This window comes from Polypterus senegalus, chromosome 1 (assembly GCF_016835505.1).
Source record: "Polypterus senegalus isolate Bchr_013 chromosome 1, ASM1683550v1, whole genome shotgun sequence".
NCBI classification, from domain to species: Eukaryota; Metazoa; Chordata; class Cladistia; order Polypteriformes; family Polypteridae; genus Polypterus; species Polypterus senegalus.
Genome location: NC_053154.1, coordinates 67,721,851 through 67,741,146, shown reverse-complemented (window position 1 = coordinate 67,741,146; position 19,296 = coordinate 67,721,851). Strand labels below are relative to the sequence as shown.

Here is a 19,296-nt window from a genome sequence, read left to right as displayed (position 1 = left end):
AAAGGAATCGAACAGATGAAACCAGCTTTGTTTTAAACTCCTCCAACCATCCATCCACACATCCAACTCTTTTTGATCTAATTCAGGGTTGAGGTTGGAGCCTCCCAAGGTAGTCCAACACAGAAGAGAACAAACTAAACTTCCTTCACCCTAGAGGAGTGGGCACAATGTTCACTTTTTGAGTTTGGTTTGGACCCGGGATACTTGGACTGGGGGACAGCAGCCGGAGGACCCCCTCCACTGCACATCATGGCACTTTTCTCTTTCCTTATTAAATTAAATAGAAAATGAAGACAATGCAGTTGAACACAAATGTTTATGTGCACTTAGGGTGAATTCTTTAAAGCTCACTTTATAACCACTCCATAGGTTTTATACTAATAAATGATCAATTTGGCATACCGTTTAAGACATCTGCTTTGTGCAGGGCAAAAGTAACTCTTTCCAGCAATGTTCACAGTCTGAGTATTTCACTTTTTATTGACTGTATCACAATTCCATTGGCTCACAGTTTACATACACTTTGTTAATATCTTGCTAGCATTGTCTTTAAATTGTTTAACTTGAGCCAAACATTTTGGGTTGCCGTCCACAACCTTCTTACAATAAATTGATGGATGTCTGGCCCCTTCCTCCAGACAGAACTGCTGTAACTGTGACAGGTCCGTAGGCCTCCTTGCTCACACACGCTTTTTCAGTTCTGTCCAAATTGAGGTCAGGGCTTTGTGATGGACACTCCAATATTTTGACCTTGTTGTCTTTAAGCTATTTTGCTATAACCTTGGAGGTATGCTTGGGGTCACTGTCCATTTGGAAGACCCATTTGTTACTGAGCTTCAACTTCCCTGCTGAGCTCTTGAGATGTTGCTGCAGTATATCTACATAATCTTCCTTCCTCATGATGCCATCTATTTTTCTCAACTGCACCAGTCCCTCCTACAGTAAAGCATCCCCACAACATGATGCTCCCAACCCTCATGCTTGATAATTGGGATGGTGATCTTTTCCTCCAAACATAATGATGATCATTATAGCCAAACAGTCCAATCTTGGATTCACCAGACCAGAGGACATTTCTCCAGAAGGTGTGATTTTTGTCCCCATGTGCCATTGCAAACTGCAGTCTGGCTTTTTTGTTGCCAATTGGGAGTGGCTTCTTCCTTGCTAAGCAGCCTTTCTGGTTGTGTGGATATAGGACTAGTTTTACTGTGGATATGGATACTTGACTACCTGTTTCCTCCAGCATCTTCACATGGTCCTTTGCTGTTTCTCTGGAATTGAGTTGTACTTTTCCTACCAAAGTACATTCTTCTCTATGAGACAGGATGTGTCTCCTTCCTGAACGGTATGACGGGTCCAGTGCTGTTTATACTCGCATATTACTGTTTGTGCAGATAAACATGGAACCGTGAGGTGTTTCAAAATTGTTCCCAATGATGAACCAGATTTGTGGAAGTCCACAATTTTGTTTTGATTTTCTTATTATGTCAAGCAAAGATGCCGTCAGTTTGATGGTAGGCCTTAACATACATCATATATGTTGACTCCAATTAGGCTAATTTCCATCAGAATCAACTTTTCTAATTGCCTAAAGGATTGATTGACATCATTTTCTAGAATGTTCCAAGCTGTTTAAAGGTACAATTAACAAAGTGGATGTAAACTTGTGACCCACTGGAACTGAGATATAGTCAATAAAAAGTTCAAGAATCTGTCTGTGAACATTGTTGAAAAAAAAGACTTTTGCCCTGCACAAAGTAGATGTAAGATAAGCCAAATTTATAGTTTATTAGTATAAAATCTGTTATTAAGTGAGTTTTAAAGAATTCACAAGTGTATGTAAACATCTGACTTCAACTATAAGTGAAAGACAGTAGCAGGCTCTGGAAGGCATGCATAGCCAATGCTGGTTATATTAATCAAAATACATTTATTCCAAAACAAAAAATATTAAACTAATGAAAAAAGACAGTTTAGAGCATAAAACGTGCAAAAGAGGCTTGCATTTGAAATCACCGATTTGGAGTATGTGAGTAGAATACACACTACACACCCAGTGGAGCGTCTAATTTGAACACATACAGCCATCCATTTTCTTCGTTCATACACCCCAACTCTTTTGTTGTTCAGGTTCTTTGTCACGTGTATGCAGAAAAATGAGATTTCTGCTTCCCATAATGCATTACAATGAGAATGCTCAATGCGACATCAGACTGCATACATCAAGACACCCCCAGGGATGCTCACGTTTCCTGTGATCGTCCCTCCACTGAGCAGTTCACACTCGGTTTCTTCGAAGTTAACGGTCAACAGAGCAGTGTTGTTTATGGCAAGCTCAATTAACATTTAGAAATAAAGTATCTCAAAATGAGTTTCAGATACCTTACAATGTTGTTCATTTTTCATTTCCAGATTGGTTCCTCGACATTTTAATACATTTTGGAAGTATCTCAGAATAATTGCTTGTGCATTTCAACATATCTTAAATACATTTTCAGATGGCTCAAATTGACCTTACATGCATTTTCAGTTACCCACAATGCATTTTGGGATACGTCTAAATCACTTCCTGTTTAATTTCCTATTCCTTCAGTAGGACTTCTATTCTAGCTTAGGGTATATTGAAATGTGTTTGAGATATCCTGAATTGAGCAGGAAGCTACTGGGAAATGTCGGGAAACATATTTGTGATATTTGAAATTCAGATATCTTGAAAAAAGTTCATGCAGTTTTAAAGATATTGTATATTAAAATGTGCTTCATATTCATATAAAATAGAATGCCTGTCCACCTTTATGTTCCCTATGCAATCCTACACCCTTTGACCAATCTGGACCATATCTGCCATAGCTGCTATCTAGGACCATATAGACAAGACAGAATACTTCGGAACCTAAAATGTTGACCAGGGACATCCAACTATAGAGCTGCAGAGCCATAATTCACTGCAGTTTCTTGGAGGAATTTACTAAATCTAAAAAAAAATGAGTAGCAGTTTGACGGAAAAAGTGTGACAAAGTTAAATCATGAAGCCAGGTCAGGATAGGAAGAATATCTTTATTTGACATGCGTGTCAAGTCACCACAGTGCCATGAAAGAGATGACTGAATTACAGCAGTTGATTGTACTACTTAAATACAGTACTAATTACACAAGTACATGATTACTTTCATTCCATTGATAAAGGACCATTGGAGTCAGGATTCTGCTACACTAGATTATACTGGTTCTCTTCTAAATACTTATCCTTGTACTAAACTAGCAGCGGGACTGGATCACAGATCAGGCGGCTTTCATTAAAATGCTGCCAAAGAGTGCTAAAGGCAAAAACCAACAGTTAACAAGAACAAAATAATCAATATATAATCAATAAGTGAAAATCAGCTGTCACAAATGACATTACCTCACGTCTATACTACGTGCTAACCACACAATCCCCTAACTTTAAGTTTCCCTAATCTTACTTCTCCCAAAAAGCTGCGGTCAAAAACCCCACAGATGTATGGATCTGCAGCTCTGCAGTTGGATATTACTGGTGTGCTACCATTTGCAAGTGAGACATCCGAACAGACTGAAGTCAAACTAGCAGACAAAATAACCAGAGCTGAACAATAATAAATAAGTTTATTATTTTTAACCCCTACTTTGTCTGCTTGTCTTCATAATTTAAGCACTGTGAACTGTCCATCTTGAACTAAAAATATGAGTCAGACATGACAGCATTCATGGTTACAACCCAGCAAGGTGGAATTAAACTGGACCCAAAAAAACAAATTCTCGACTCATGAGAGCAGAGACATTGATAGAGAGGCAGTGTGAAAGACTGATGGCACAGCTAGCAATAAGAAGAGGTTCACCATTTAAAAAACATATAAATCTTTGCTTTCTTTCCTTAATCCAATCTTCAAAGTTACCTGGGTGTTTTAGGTGCTTTAACTAGTACTGAAATAGAATTTAACATATCTTGAAATACATTTTTAGACATCAGAAATGGAGCGGAAAGCCCTTTGAAATGTATTTGAGATGTCTAACAACGTATTTTAGATCTCTGAAATGTGAGCTAACATGAAGACATCTTCCATACATTTTAGGATATCTCACTTACATTTTCAGATATTTTTAAATAACTCCATAGGTACTGCACTTTGAGATATCTTGTTCAGTTTGAGATATCTCAAATTCTCTTCAAGATATCTAAAAATAGACAGGAAGCCCCATTTCACAGGAGTCATCTTGAGCTGCATATCAGATATCTCAAAATATCACCAGACTTATTTACGGATATCATGAAATGCATCTGAGATTTCTTAAAATGAACAGGGTATTAATCCAAGATATCTTGAAATCTAGTTGAGATATTTAAAAATGTATTAGATATCTTGAAATAGATGTTGTAAGTGCCCTAGTGAATGGACTGGCACCCTGACTGGGATGAAGTGCAATTCCTGTCCCAGACAGGAGGCCAGTATCATGGTAGGACAGGGGGAGAACACATGATCCCACAATACGCTGGGTGGCAGCCTCCCTGGGTGACGTTAACTGTGTGGACACCCGCAAGGCAATCCAATAGGCTAGCCATGTTGAGTTCTGTGGGTGCTGCCAGGTGTTGTTGCAGGGATCCATGATTCCTACTTTTTAAGACTTCCATTTGAGTCAGAAGTGATACCATCGGGCTATGCCCTAGCACTGGAGGTACTCTCGGGTCCAACACCAAAGAAACCACTTGACCCCATCCAGGCGAGTTGGAGCCATATGGAAGAAGGACAAAGCTTGCCTGGAGGAGCGCAAGGAGAGAAGGAGAAGAATTGCACTTGTGTTTATTAAAGAAGCAATTTTTTCTAAGGTATTTATAAAAATAAACCTTTTTGTTGTATCAGGACTTGTGTTGTGCTGGTTGTGTCTGAGGTGTGGGTTGCAGCAATGCCCCCTAGTGGTCACAACATGTTTTCAGAGATAGGTGCAATTTATTTCAAGATATTGTAAATTCACTTTCAGATACCATAAAATGCATTTTGAAGTATCTCTAAGTGTTAATTCAGCTTGCCATAGTGTTTAAACTATTAAGTAGAAACCCACTGGATGAACACCACAGCTCAGTGCAGAAGGCGTCCTGGCCAGGGAATGACCAAGTCCAAGCATCGTAAGACAGAAGCGGTTACTGCTGCAATGCTGTCACGGTAATATATGCACCTATATATTGGAAATGGTAAGAGAAACCTGAAATTAAAAAATAATAAAATACCCCTTCAGTTCAAGTATATTTTTATGATGTCTGGTTTGTGTAAGTGCAGATGGGAGTCCCCCCCAAGCCAACTCTCATACACTGTGTTTACCGGCCACCATTCTCACATATGCAAGTCGACTGGAGCTTTGACAGCAATCGTAAAATTAGTAGCAGTTTGCCGGAAAACTTGAAGCTGTCAGACTAATTTGCACGTAAGTCTGTCTGAGCTATTTAGGTCACAAAAGGTGAAAAGCAGAATCACATTAGGGAAGCACGCTAATCCTCTCTTCTAACATTAAATACTTGTTAATTATTCTGGTGGAGGCCTTAGTTAATGGTTTTTGATTTCTCACAATTGCACTGTTAACCGGCTGACCTTCTGGTATGTCAGAGGAAAGGAGGAAACACTCTTACCTTTGATCTACGAACACAAATTTCCCGTCTATTGCGTGGCGTGAGACAAATTCTGTAGGCTTTACACGGATGTCACCATTCATCGGTTGCGGTACTATATGAGGGTGCAAACGTCCAATTGCTACAAGACAGCTAAGGTTACAGCCTTCATTGTCTGGTTCATTATCTTCATCTAATCCCATTTTGGTAGGTGGCCAGCTTTTTAAATATCCTGTGCTATGAATTGTGCAGAAGCTCTTGCGGTCTGCTGCAGTAACAAAGGAGAGAAATCAAGAGTGTTAAACAGCTTTTATTTTCAGTTCATTTATAAAGGATTTTAAATGACATATCCATGTAGGGTGATGCTCTAGAGCCCAGCCACTCAGCTCCATCCCTGCAGGTTTTCATGGGGAACACTTTCATTACTCAGAGGCTCACTTGTGTATCTTGGTAGACTTGTGCTCTAGTTTAACTTCTGAGATTCTAATTGAGCTTACAGTTTAGATGCTTTTCAATAAAATGTACCTAAGTGTTAATTATACTCAGTGGCATTAATTAACAGAGCTGTATTTTACTGGAATTGAGAGCACAGTGAGGTAAACTGATAGAGTAGCAAGCAGCAAGACTTAAATGTATTGTGATTTGCACCTGAGCTTTTCAGACACATATAGGCTGTAATTTTAAAATACTAAAATAACAAAACTAAGGAGAGAATGCACCCCGTCTGTCAACTGAGTCTCCATGTGCTTATTCAGATCAGAAGGGTCACAATTCTTAAAATGCTACATACTGAGTTTCCTGTATTTCTTTTACAGTGCCCATAAAAAGAATTCACCCCATGGAAATGGACACATTTCATTGTTAAACAGCATGGAATCAAAGTGGATGAGCAGAAAAGGACTTTAATGTCAAAGTAAAAAAACAGTGAACCAAACTATTTACAAATATGAAATAACCGAGTAACTGATAAGTATTCACTCCCATTAATACGACACCCCTAAATCCTCACTGGTGTAGCCAACAATGGAGACCATCTATCTGGGGTATCAACTGACTGTAGTATGAAAGTCCAACTTGTGGCAAGTCAGTATGAAGATAAAAGAACACGAGTGTTTGATAAGCACAAGTCAAACTATGGAGAGAAGAACATATCCAAGTCACTGAATATCCCTTGGAGTCCAGTTAAATCAAGCATTAGGAAATTAAAGGAATGAGGGACAGCTCTAAATCCGCTTAGAGAAGGCTGTCCATGAAAGCTGAGTGATCGTGCAAAGAAGAAGATATGTGAGGGAGGCCACCAAGAGACGGATGAGTGGTACAGCCTACAGTGGCTGAGATTGGAGGGACTGTACAGACAAAAAGCAAATCGCCAGTTGTAGTTTTATTGGAGAGCAGCAAAAAAAAAAAGGCCCATGGGAGAATCTGAAATCCGCAAGATGAAAGTTTTATGGTCCGATGAGACCAAAATTGAGCTTTACACTTTAAGCTAAATGACACTACACATTATCAAAAACACACCATACCCACTGTGCAGCATGCTGGTGGTAACATCATAGATGTAGAGATGCTTCTCTGCAGCAGGCCCTGGAACGTTTGTGAGGGCTGAAGGGAAAATGAATGCAGCCAAGTCCTGAAAGAAAAGCTGATGCAGTCTGCAAGACCCTGACCTACACCCTGGTAGAATAAAAGACGTCGACTCCAAACATGAAGCCACAGCTGCACTGGTATGGTCTAAAAACAATGTTAATGTCCTGGAGTTTCTGAGTCAGAGTCCTGGTGTCAGTCCAACTGAGTATTTGTGGCTGAACTTGAAAAAGGCTAATCACTCACGAGTCCTGCCAGAGCTTGTGCAGGTCAGGGTTAGGGCAAGGAAGAATTGGGAGAAATGGCAGTGTCCAGATGTGCAAAGCTGATAGACACCTGTCACAGACTCAAGGATGCCACGGCTGCCAAAGGTACATCTGTAAAATACTGATATGACGGGGGTGAACACTCATGTGATCAAGAATTATACTTACTTATCTGGCTGACACCTTACAACATTTATGATACAATTTGTGACATTTCTTTTGGTTTTCCAATTGGAGCTGACTCACTCAGGGTCACACAGTGTCTGTAGTGGGATTTGAACCCACAACCTCAGGGTTTGAAGTCGAAAGCCTTAACTACTACACCACACGGCCTACTGCCTAAATTTCCGACTTATTTTTGTAATCGATGTGGTTTACGTTGCAGAGATCTGTTTTCGCTATGACATTAAAAAATCTTGTTCTGTTGATCAGTGTCAAAAAAAAACAAATGCTGCATGACAATAAAATGTGAAAACTTCCAGGGGGTGAATACTTTTTAGAGCCACTGTAAAGATTACAGGCTAAAACCATTAAAACCATCAGACAGATTAACAACTGAACCAGTATCATTAAAGAAGTCGCCTCTAATTAAATGAGTGGTTACCATAAAAACCTGCAGCCACAGCTGCCCCCACTGACTGAGCTGAACGGCCTTGGTTTAGAGGCATCCACAATTAAATCAACACAGAATTTTAAACCAGTTATTGGTACATTTACAGATTCACATTTCATGTTATTCTTCAGATTATTTTTTAACTAAATAGTTTCCACTGTTGCGTCACCATCATACCTTCCTCTTCTTAAATTTGCAGTTTTTTTTCCCTCAATAATTTGCGCTCTTTTTTTAAATTGCCTAAAGAGACTAAAAGTGAATACTCTGCCATTGTGAACAGCAGAACACCACAAAGGCATACAGATGTGGTGCTGTTGGCAGCAAATCAGTGCTGCCAAGACTGGCAGGCAAGGGGCTGGAACCAATCCTGACACTACTGGGTGCACACACAGGGCAGGAAAGATGCCAGGTAACTCACACACCTATATTAACACACACAGGGCTAATTTGAGCTTGCCAGTCAACTTAACCCCCTCTCTTGGGAGGGTATTAGAGTACCTGGAGAAAAAAAAACAACACACTGGCACAATGAAAACAAGCAGACTCCACATGGGCAATGACCAGATTCAAAGCCAGCATGTGGATCTGGGAGGCATCAGTGTTAGTCACTGTGCCAGTGTGCCATCCACTGTGCAGACAAGAAAGCGGGGGGCACAGAGAATCCAATCTGCAGAGGTCATAAAAGGCCCTCTGATTCTTTGATTTACTATTGGCATGACAGTGTAATAGAAACACAGTAGTTAAAATGGGCTGCACAGCAATATACATTTTGCTCAAATTTGCAACACGTGTGGCATTTTATGGGCGTATTTCTATCAGGGTGCAGGAGCTTCAGTGATTATGTACAATTTAAAGAAGTAACTAACATCAGAAAGACGCACTTGGTATTATTTTAAGTGACAGAGGAAGCAGCCATTCCTTTGGTTCTGTGGATAAGCACCTTGAGCATGGAAAAGGCACTATATAACTAAAATGTCGTTTTTATTATTATGTTCAAATACACCTAATTCTTCAGGGTATGCTTCTAATGTGGATTGCACACAAGATCAACACCTTTACAGCTTAGCATAAAGTTGGTGTTTCCACCAAAACGTTGATGTTTTTTCAGAAAAGTATTAAAGATTTGTCAAGCGTGGTTTCACCCTACTAATCCATCTTTTACCCCAGAGATATCCAGTAATTGGATGCAGACTAAAGTGAAAGATTACCTTTTTTTTTTGAACACGTTGATGAAAAGTCTTTTTCTTCCATTTTTACAGAAGGTCTATTGCATTTCATTCTGCAGAAGAAGGAACGCCGCGCTCCTGAGCACAGTCTGGAAGGTCCAGGAGTGATATCAGTCTTCACTGGCAGACCAGCTACAAACAACACAGGAAGACAAGAAAGGAGGAAAAGAAGCAAATTAGATGATGCCATGTCTGACGTCCACCACTTAACTACTAATGGCAGGACTTGGGTCAACCCAGCAGTAATGGGCATCCTGCCAGCTGTTCAGTGCAGTGCACTCTTACTCGGTCACAGAGCAATTAGAAATTGTCACTCCATCTGACTGCTTGTTCTTGGATGGCATTACAACACTGCATGGGCACCCCCACTGAAATGCCACGCAGGATGCACTGGGATGAAACCAGGGTGTGAATGATGTGAGCCACTGTGCCATCCTGTGCCTAACATACAGTATAACTAACGTATAGTAAATTAATGTGTGCAATGACCTCCTTCCCATCTTCTACAACTCTGTGATGGCCAGTGTGATGTTCTACACTGTGGCGTGGTAGGCTGATAGCATAACTTAGAGAGAGGCCTACACAAGCTAATAAGAAAAGGCAAAGTTGGGTTATAGGATGCACTCTGGACCCCCTGAAGGTATTAGATAAGGAAAAAAAAAAAAAAACAAAACAAAACTGAGTGCCATTATGAACAATTCTGCGCATCCTCTGTCTAACACACTGACACTGAGGACTTCCAGCCAACAAATCCATCAGCAGAAATTTGTCAAGAAAAACTACGGGGGGGCTCCTTTATACTAACAGCAATCTTCTTCTTCTTTTGGCTGCTCCCTTTAGGGGTTGTCACAGTGGATCATCATCTTCCATATCTTTCTGTCCTCTGCATCTTGTTCTGTTATACCCATCACCTGTATGTCCTCTCTCACCACATCCATAAACCTCCTCTTAGGCCTTCCTCTTTTTCTCTTCCCTGGCAGCTTTATCCTTAGCATCATTCTCCCAATATACCCAGCATCTCTCCCCTGCACATGTCCAATATGTCTGCATAACGCCTCACTGTAACTGTGACAGCCAAGTCAGAAGTTTTCTTCGTTTTAAGCTCCTTGAGTATCAATGTGTTCAGACCACATAGTGTGTGTGTATGTGTTTTTATTAATTTATCTACCTATTTATGTATTTAAAGAGCTTCTGTTAAAAGCCAAATTTCACAATGGGGACAAAATGACGAATTAATGTTCATTCGTTCAGGGCACTGCTAACACTAATGTCCTTTATTTTTCTTTTGTTCTGTTTAATTGACCACATTCAATCCTATTCACAACAAAAATCAGTTCAATTAAAACAAAAATAAAAACTTTAGAGAAATACTGTACTTTTGGCATCAATAAGTCTTTCCCGTGGAGCTGTGTCTGAGGAGGACAGTTGTTCCTTCACTTTGGCAATATCTTTCGGGTGCAAATAGTCAAACAGACTTTGACCAATGAGATCATTCTGTGCAAAACAGAAAAGGGAAATTAATATTAAAATATAGAATGTACAGAACATTCTCATTAAATGCAAGGAAGATAAGAGATTTTAGAGTAGCGTTTAAACTTTATTTTAAATTCATAGTATAATCTCCAAACTGTAAAGCAAATGTCAACCCACCATTGTTCTGCCAAAACCAGGCTCATTAACGTTGATTTGATGTTGCCAATTCTTTTCTAAGATATGTAATATTGGGTTAGCACTGCTTTCTCACAGGGGTTCAAATTCTGACTCACTCAGCCTTTGTCGAGATCGGGGTCTCCAACTCCGGTCCTGGAGTGCTTACACTGGCTGTAGGTATTCATTCTAACCCTTTTCTTAAGTATTGGCCAGTTTTTACTGCTAATTAACTCATTTGCCTTTATTTTAATTGACTTGCTATCACGTAGACAAATTTACCAGCGTATTCGGATTTCTTAACAGTGAACTACATAGAAATGTGCATACACCAGGTTTTATAAATCAGATTTATTATTCTTTTTTTTAAGGTGTGCTCATATTTTCACAGTCAAGTCCACACAATTTTTTATAAATGAGGCCCATGGTCTTCGTTTTATGGCTAGGGTGATGTCGATTCTCTGTTCTAGTACTCCAGCGTAGACGGCTTGCCTGGAAGGCTGAGGGATGTGATCCTTCGGTAACTGAAGCATACCAACTGGTCTCTATTTTAAACCTTCCAGTCTTGTTCTCACCTTCCACCCGATATTTAAGAAACGGGTTAACTAAAACAAACCCGTGCATTCAGCATTTCCCGTTTATTCACCCTTGATCCTTTGCTACTAAAAAACACTTGGTAACCCTTCAGATGTTTTTTACAGCTTCTAAGTTTTTACTTTTTTACTATTATGTAACAAGACCTTAACATACACTTGTTTGGGTTTTCATAACGCTTGGAAAGTGTCAGTAAGATGTTTCTTCATCTCTGCAATGTGACCAAAAACTTCACTTTGGAGTGTACTGAGGTGGCCTAACTGAGACAAATATCTCTTGACATTACATATTTAGTGTAAGACCTGTGCATCCTTCATATTAACGAGTAATGTTACCATCATGTCAACATGCCACACAGCACAGAGATGAATAACCGATCAACTGATGTTTTATAAGTGTTATAAAGACCAAAAGAAGTCTTTTGTTAAGGTCTTGTTACATAAGAGGAAACGAGTAATAGATGCGTTTTTGCAGTACCTAAGCTGAAGGGTAAACAAACTTTTTATCGGTACCACATCAATGGACCCACACTGTAGACAAGACTTCTAGCAGTACCTCTAAGGTGGAGGAGAACACGTCCACCAACTGTAGTAGGTTCCTCAATGTTCTCGTTCCACCTCCCAGTTAAGGTCAAGATTTCCACACTATTAATCCTTAAAACCTACCCTACTGACTATAGTCACACATCAACCACATACCAAAATAAATTTCTATAACTGTTAACAAAAATCCACTTGTGATGATTTAGTAAAAGGAGGGTTGAAGGTGGGATTCTGAAGTATGTATCCTATTAATGCAAGGTACAAATATTGTGTAGGTGGACTTCAAGAACAAGAAGCTTTTTTGTGTTTTTAGAGACAAATCCCCCAACAGGTACAACCGAATATTTTAGGCAAAATACCAACTTGGAACACAAAATATAAAGCTACTTGTAAATTTATTTGCAGGCAAGTAATTTGAGAATTCTACACTGAGGATGCCAAATGAACTCATTTGTATTAGAATGGCAACTCATTTACACAGTAACAGCAGTGCGTGTTCATTTCTGAATTCTGTACACTGTAATATAAAATGATTTTGAAATGTGAACAAGAAAGGAGGAAAAGAAGCAAATTAGATGATGCCATGTCTGACGTCCACCACTTAACTACTAATGGCAGGACTTGGGTCAACCCAGCAGTAATGGGCATCCTGCCAGCTGTTCAGTGCAGTGCACTCTTACTCGGTCACAGAGCAATTAGAAATTGTCACTCCATCTGACTGCTTGTTCTTGGATGGCATTACAACACTGCATCTTTATCTTATTCTGGGAGGATTTAAGGGAGCATAGGGTACATACTGAGGCCAGACTTAAGCTCTGCTCAGGTCTTCAAGTTCATGAAGACTCTGCTGGCCAAAGACCAAAGCCTGGACATCAACACGGGAGGCACTTTCTCCAGCCTTTCTTAAAGCTAATCCACACTTTTTAAAGTTTCCTAAAGCTTTAGCACACTTTACATTCCTCTGCATTTACGTAAACTGTAGTTTGTTACCTATTAAATCCAAAGAGGGCATTGTGATAAAAGATGAAGATATCAGAGTGTTCTGTGGACTGGATTGCAAAGAGCAAGCAGTTCACGACATTAGTATTTTTATTCAGAAACAAGAAAATGCAAAGAAAATATTTGTCCTTCATCCAAATGTCAAAGCAGTGATCAAGGCTAACAGAAGAGATCCATGTATGTCAGGAGTAAGCAGACAGACAAATGGTTTAAAGGTCGAATTCCTGTTAAACGTACCTGACTGTAGTTGAGGATCTTATAGACGGATTCTGAAACAAACAGGATTTTCCCTCGGTCGCAGCCCACAACAAAAAGAAAACCGTCTGCTGCCTAATGACCAAAAAAGAAAAACAAAAAACGTTAAGATCACCACTAGGACTGGCAGAATAATGTAATAAATACATAAATGACTATATGCTGTCAACTGCTTCACCCTAAATACTGCAGTCAGAGTTCAAGGTGTGATTGTAAGTTGCAGTATTTTGACAAAGAAAAAGATGTTGTCCTAACCATGCCAGGGAAATTGTAATACAGAAAAATCCAAGAGCTTTGAATGTGTTAAACACTTCACATTAATGATACAGAAAATATTTCATATTGTTAGGGTGGTGGGGTGGAGACTGGATGTATTGTAATATCCAATGCCACTACTTGTCCAGCCAGGTCATTGCAGAGACTGACACTTCATTGATTTTCTCTGATTGTAAAAATGATAAAAGTAATGATCAATTAACTCATTCATTAAATTATTTATCTGACAATAAATTCTGAAATGCAAGTATATAACTAAAATGATTTTAAAAATTCATTCATTTAACTTTTTGTGTGCTCTTTATCATGGTCAGGGTGGAGAACCAGCCCTAATTGTATCGACAGTCCATCACAGAGCATACACATACACACTCATCAATATTCACACTGAGCCGACTCAGAGTCCCCGATTGGCCAAATGGGAACATTGTGGCCTGTGCAAGTAAACGCGAGGCCTCAGAGGAAATGAAAATGAGCATCAGATGAACATGGAAACTCTAGCGAAAGGATAAACCAGTCAAACATTGAACTCAAGTCTGGGTGGCAGGACAAGCCTATATAAAGGACTCACACATTTTATTGCTATACAACATTGAATCATGGTTAGCACTGTTGTTCTGTTAACAACTCGTAAATGTGAAAGTGAAATCACATTAAGTATAACATCAAGTCAATGAAACTTCAGGGCTATTGATCTAGTCAGTTAAGTAGCAGAGGTCAGTTGTTTCAGCTGCTTTGGTGTTCATGAAATTAACAACAGATGCACTAGAGGGGCAACAATGAGACGACTCCCAAAACAGGAATGGTTTAACAGGTGGAGGCCACTGACATTTTTCCCTCCTCATCTGTTTTTTCACTAGTTTTGCATTTGCCTACGGTCAATGTCACTACTGGTAGCATGAGGCGATACCTGGACCCTACAGAGGATGCACAGGTAGTCCAACCTCTTCAGGATGGCACATCTTGTCTCAAGGGCATGGAAGAGATTCCAGGAGACAGGTAGTAGTAACTCTAGGAGAGCTGGACAGGGCCATAGAAGGTCCTTACCCCATCAAAAGGACTGACTGGTTCCTTTGGGCAAGGAGGAACAGGATGAGCACTGCCAGAGTCCTACAAAATGACCTCCAGCAGGCCACTGGTATGAATGTCTCTGACCAAACAATCAGAAACAGACTTCATGAGGGTGGCCTGAGGGCCTGACATCCTCTAGTGGGCCCTGTGCTCACTGCCCAGTACAATGGAGCTCGATTGGCATTTGCCATAGAATACCAGAATTGGCAGGTCCACCACTGTCACCTTGTGCTTTTCACAGATGAGAGCAGGTACACCGTTCACCCAGAGCACATGTGACAGACATGAATGGGTCTGGAGAAGCAGTGGAGAACATTATGCTGCCTGTAACATTGTTCAGCATGACTGGTTTGGTGGTGGGTCAGTGATGGTCTGAGAAGGCATATCCATGGAGGGACGCACAGACTTCTACAGGCTAAACAACAGTACTTTGACTGCCATTAGGTATCGGATGAAATCCTTAGACCCATTGTCAGACCCTATGCTGGTGCAGTGGGTCCTGGGTTCCTCCTGGTGCACGACAATGCCCGGCCTCATGTGGCGAGAGTATGCAGGCAGGTAGTACCTGGAGGATGAAGGAATTGATACCATTGACTGGCCCCCACGCTCATCTGACCTAAATCCAATAGAACACCTCTGCGACACTGTGTCAGTCCATCTGACGTGGCCATTTTGCACCTCAGACTGTCCAGAAGCTCAGAGATGCCCCGGTCCAGATCTGGGAGGAGATCCTCCAGGACACCATCCATCGCTCTCATTAGGAGCATGATTCCCCAGGGCATTGTCAGACATGCATACAAGCACATGGGGGCCATACAAACTATTGAGTACCATTTGGAGTTGTTGCAATGAAATTTCGGCAAAATGGACTGGCCTGCCGCATCATTTTTTCACTTTGATTTTCGGGGTCTTTGAATTCAGCCCTCTGTAGGTTGATCATTTTCATTTCCATCAAACGATGTGGCATCCTTTTGTTCCTAACACATTACCCAGTCCATATCAGTATAGATATCCAGCAGGATTTTTTTTCCTATTGAGATGTGTTTTCCAAGTGTTCCTTTAATTATTTGAGCAGTTCATAAAGCACAAAATAATGAATCACATACTGCAAGTATTCACCCCCATTAATAGGACACATTACTGTACTGGTGTAGCTAATTAGTTATATAATTAGTTCAATGGAGATCAACTGTCTGTAGTCAAAAGGTTTGATCGTAGCATAAATGCATCTTATCTGGAAAGACCAACTTGTGGTGAATCAGTATGGTGGTCTGACCTACACAACGAAGACAAACGAACACTCCAACCAACTCTGTGAAGAGCACTAGTCAGGGAATGGAGACAAGAAAGTGTCCAAGTCACTGAAAATCCCTTGGAGTGCAGTTAAAGCAGTCATTAAGGAGTGGAAAGAGTATGGAAGAGCTGGAAATCTGTCTACAGTGACTGTACAAGATGAAGACTAGTGAGAGAGGCCACCAAGAGACCTATGAGAACTCTGAAGGAGTTATAAGTTTCAGTGGCTGAGACTGGAGAGACTGTGCAGACAGCAACTGTTGCTTGGGTGCTTTAGTAGTGACAGCTTTATGGCAGAGTAATAAAGCAAAAACCACTGTTAAAGAAATATGCTTGACATCTTGGCTGGAGTTTGCCAAAAGCCACATGGGAGAATTTGAAGTCAGCTGGAAGAACATTCTACAATTTGACGAGACCAAAGTTAAGGTTTTTGCCCATCAGACTAAATGCCAAGATTAGTGTAAGCCAAGCACCACATATTAACAAAAACACACCATCCTTACTGTGAAGCAAGGTGGTAGCAGCAGGCCCTGGGAGGAACATGAGGGTAGAGGAGAAAATGAATGCACCAAAGCACTGGAGGAAAACCTGATGCAATTCTGCAACAAACCTGAGACCTGGGAGAAGATGTTTTCCAGCAAGAAGACAACTCCAAGCATAAAGCTAAAGCTACACAAGAATGGCTTCAAAACAACAATATGAATGTCCTGAAGTGGCCGAGTCAGAGTCCAGACTTCAGTCCAACTGAGTATTTATGGCTCGTCTTGAAAAAGGCTGTTTACTCACAATCGTCATGTGACATGACAGAGCTTGGGCAGTTTGAAAAGGAAGACTGGGGAGAAGTGACAGCATGCAGATGTGCAAAACTGATTGAGACCTGTCATGGCTGCCAAAGGTACAAATAGGGACTTGAAGGGGTGCATACTTATGTGTGATCAATTATTTTGTGTTTTAATATTTATAATTAATTTAGATCATTTTGTTCAAGATCTATTTTCACTTTTCTGTTGATCAATGTAAAAAAATAAAAAGACAAACTAAAATCACTTTGATTCAATGATGTATGACAATAAAATATGAACATGTCCAATGGGGATGAATACATTTAATAGGCTCTGCATTTCAAGTGGCAGGGCAGAATAACACTCCGTTAGTAATCATAGCAAGTTTTTTATGATTTGGGGGTTTACCCAAATGAATGCAAGATGCCCATAGCTTACTTGGGCTCTGACTTAATGATGGGGAGAACAAAGAAACGGTCAACGATACCATCATGCCCAACTTCAAGAATACCGGTTTTTAAGTCAATTTGTTTTTGTTATGTTGCTGGATGTAAATGATGATTTGAGATTTTTTTAATTAGTCACGTTTACATAACTGCGGTGGGCTGGCGTCCTGCCCGGGGTTTGTTTCCTGCCTTGCTCCCTGTGCTGGCTGGGATTGGCTTCAGCAGACCCCCGTGACCCTGTAGCGGGTTGGATGACGGATGGATGGATGTTTACATGAGAAAAGAGGATAATTGTCCTTTCAGTTGCTTGCAAATAGACAAAATCAATAAGCACATAGAGGCTAAAGTTAAACTTTTCAAAGAAATATAAAACCATTTTTCAGGGTATATTTGCCCTAAATCGATCATAAAATCACAACCTGTATGCCCATTCAAAAATATTACACTTAGATTTTTTATTTTTTTTTTTAACATCTTGCCTCCTCCAGTCTCGCATCAGTTTCTCAGACGCGTCAAATTTTGTCACAGCAGCGAAGTTACCAGTTTCTTTTGCCACTTCAACGACGTTTCACTTAAAACCAGCTTCATATTTTCTTATTATTGAACGCTGCATCGTAGATAAGGGATACTCTTATGATAAAGGTGTATGAAGTTGTGAGATACAAAAAACACTAAACAGTGCAAACGTCGCTTTGGAATAGTTTGGGTATTACTGTGTGGTTACGTAGGCACAACGCATATAAAGAAAAGGCAGTCTGCTCTGTGGTTACTCTCTCAGGTGGGCGTTAGCATATCATAATCTCTTGGACCAATAGTGGGAGCTTTCCGCATTTGACTTATACGACCGACATTATAAAATACCATAAAATATACAGTAAAATCAAGCCTCCGACTTATCTGTGGGAGAACTTAAATGTGAGTACATACGGTACATGGAAATGGAGTGCAATAAAAAGGCATTTGGCTATATCAGAATGCAGGTTCATTTGAATGGGGGGCCTAGAGACTATTTCTAGTGTCTAAATCAATTCTTACAAAACATGAGGCTAAATGTATTTTAAAATACACATTTTAAAATCAAATAACAGAAATGTGAAATGTAAAAAGATGCAGAATAGTACCCTTAGTATGAGATGCTTCAGCTCATCATCTGACAGGAAGGCTGGTTTGTAGTTTGCTTCGGTGTAGGGGTTTGCAGCGCCTAAAAAAGAACAGATACACATTTACCCATACGCAAAGCACATAACTGTGTAGATTAGCTTCATTAAATGTCTGGAATGCCAAATAGATTACGCTTATAACAAGAATATTATGTCCGCAAGTCTTCTGAAATGCCGTTTCAGGGCACTTCCAAGGAGACATACATGAAGCTGGTGGCTACGGTCCCATACTTACTTTGACAGCTTCCAAATGCTAGAAGTCAGTAGACACAATAAACGTCATGCTTTGATGTCTTCTGTTACTCTTCTGTGAGTAAAGTGTTGTGGTAGAAGTGAACTTATTTACATATGGGAAGATGGAACAAGACATTTGGAGCTGTAATGTTTAAGGCGGTGCCGGGCACTTGGCTATTTTCATTTCCAGAAGTAAAAACATTTTAAAATGAAATCAGTAATGTTGGGAAAAGATGTGAAGTCATGTGAATTTAAACATCAAGGCATGCCGATGTTTTTTTACTGTCAAGAGCACTTTGTGAGAAGAGCACTATAAAGATGTAAAGAATTATTATTATTATTATTAGACATAATTGGCCAGATTCTGGTTAACATCTTTGTCTTCAGTCTCTTTAGCTCTGTAATCAAAGTCAGACTAGGCAGGATAGAAGTGGCACATTTTGTGCAGTGCAATGAATGCTAGCAGAGCCATACTCATTAGCATTATAAAACAGTGTACATTAAAACGTGAACAGTTTCAAAACTAAGTACTAAATACTCAGAATGTAATCTTGGGTGAGGGCACTAAGTGTGGATTTCTGAACTGATTTTTCTTATTGCACTCTCTGTGTGAATTAATGTTTACCCAAAGCGCTCTATGATGGATGGCATTTCCAGTGCAGAAATTGGCATACCTGTATTTAACTTCACT

General features: G+C 40.0%; 1 protein-coding gene across 5 annotated transcripts in view; it reads right to left on the bottom strand.

Annotated features, from left to right (window-relative positions):
* LOC120527023 (aryl hydrocarbon receptor nuclear translocator-like protein 1) overlaps positions 1–19,296 on the bottom strand; it is a 107,080-nt gene that overhangs the window by 13,546 nt on the left and 74,238 nt on the right. For all 5 annotated transcript variants that reach the window (XM_039750062.1, XM_039750063.1, XM_039750071.1 and 2 more), the window contains 5 exons: positions 18,333–18,412; positions 13,326–13,418; positions 10,683–10,800; positions 9,289–9,438; positions 5,639–5,885 (listed from right to left, as the gene is read on the bottom strand). In XM_039750062.1, coding sequence (XP_039605996.1) covers positions 5,639–5,885; positions 9,289–9,438; positions 10,683–10,800; positions 13,326–13,418; positions 18,333–18,412 — 688 coding nt within the window. The remainder of the gene's footprint in view (positions 1–5,638; positions 5,886–9,288; positions 9,439–10,682; positions 10,801–13,325; positions 13,419–18,332; positions 18,413–19,296) is intronic.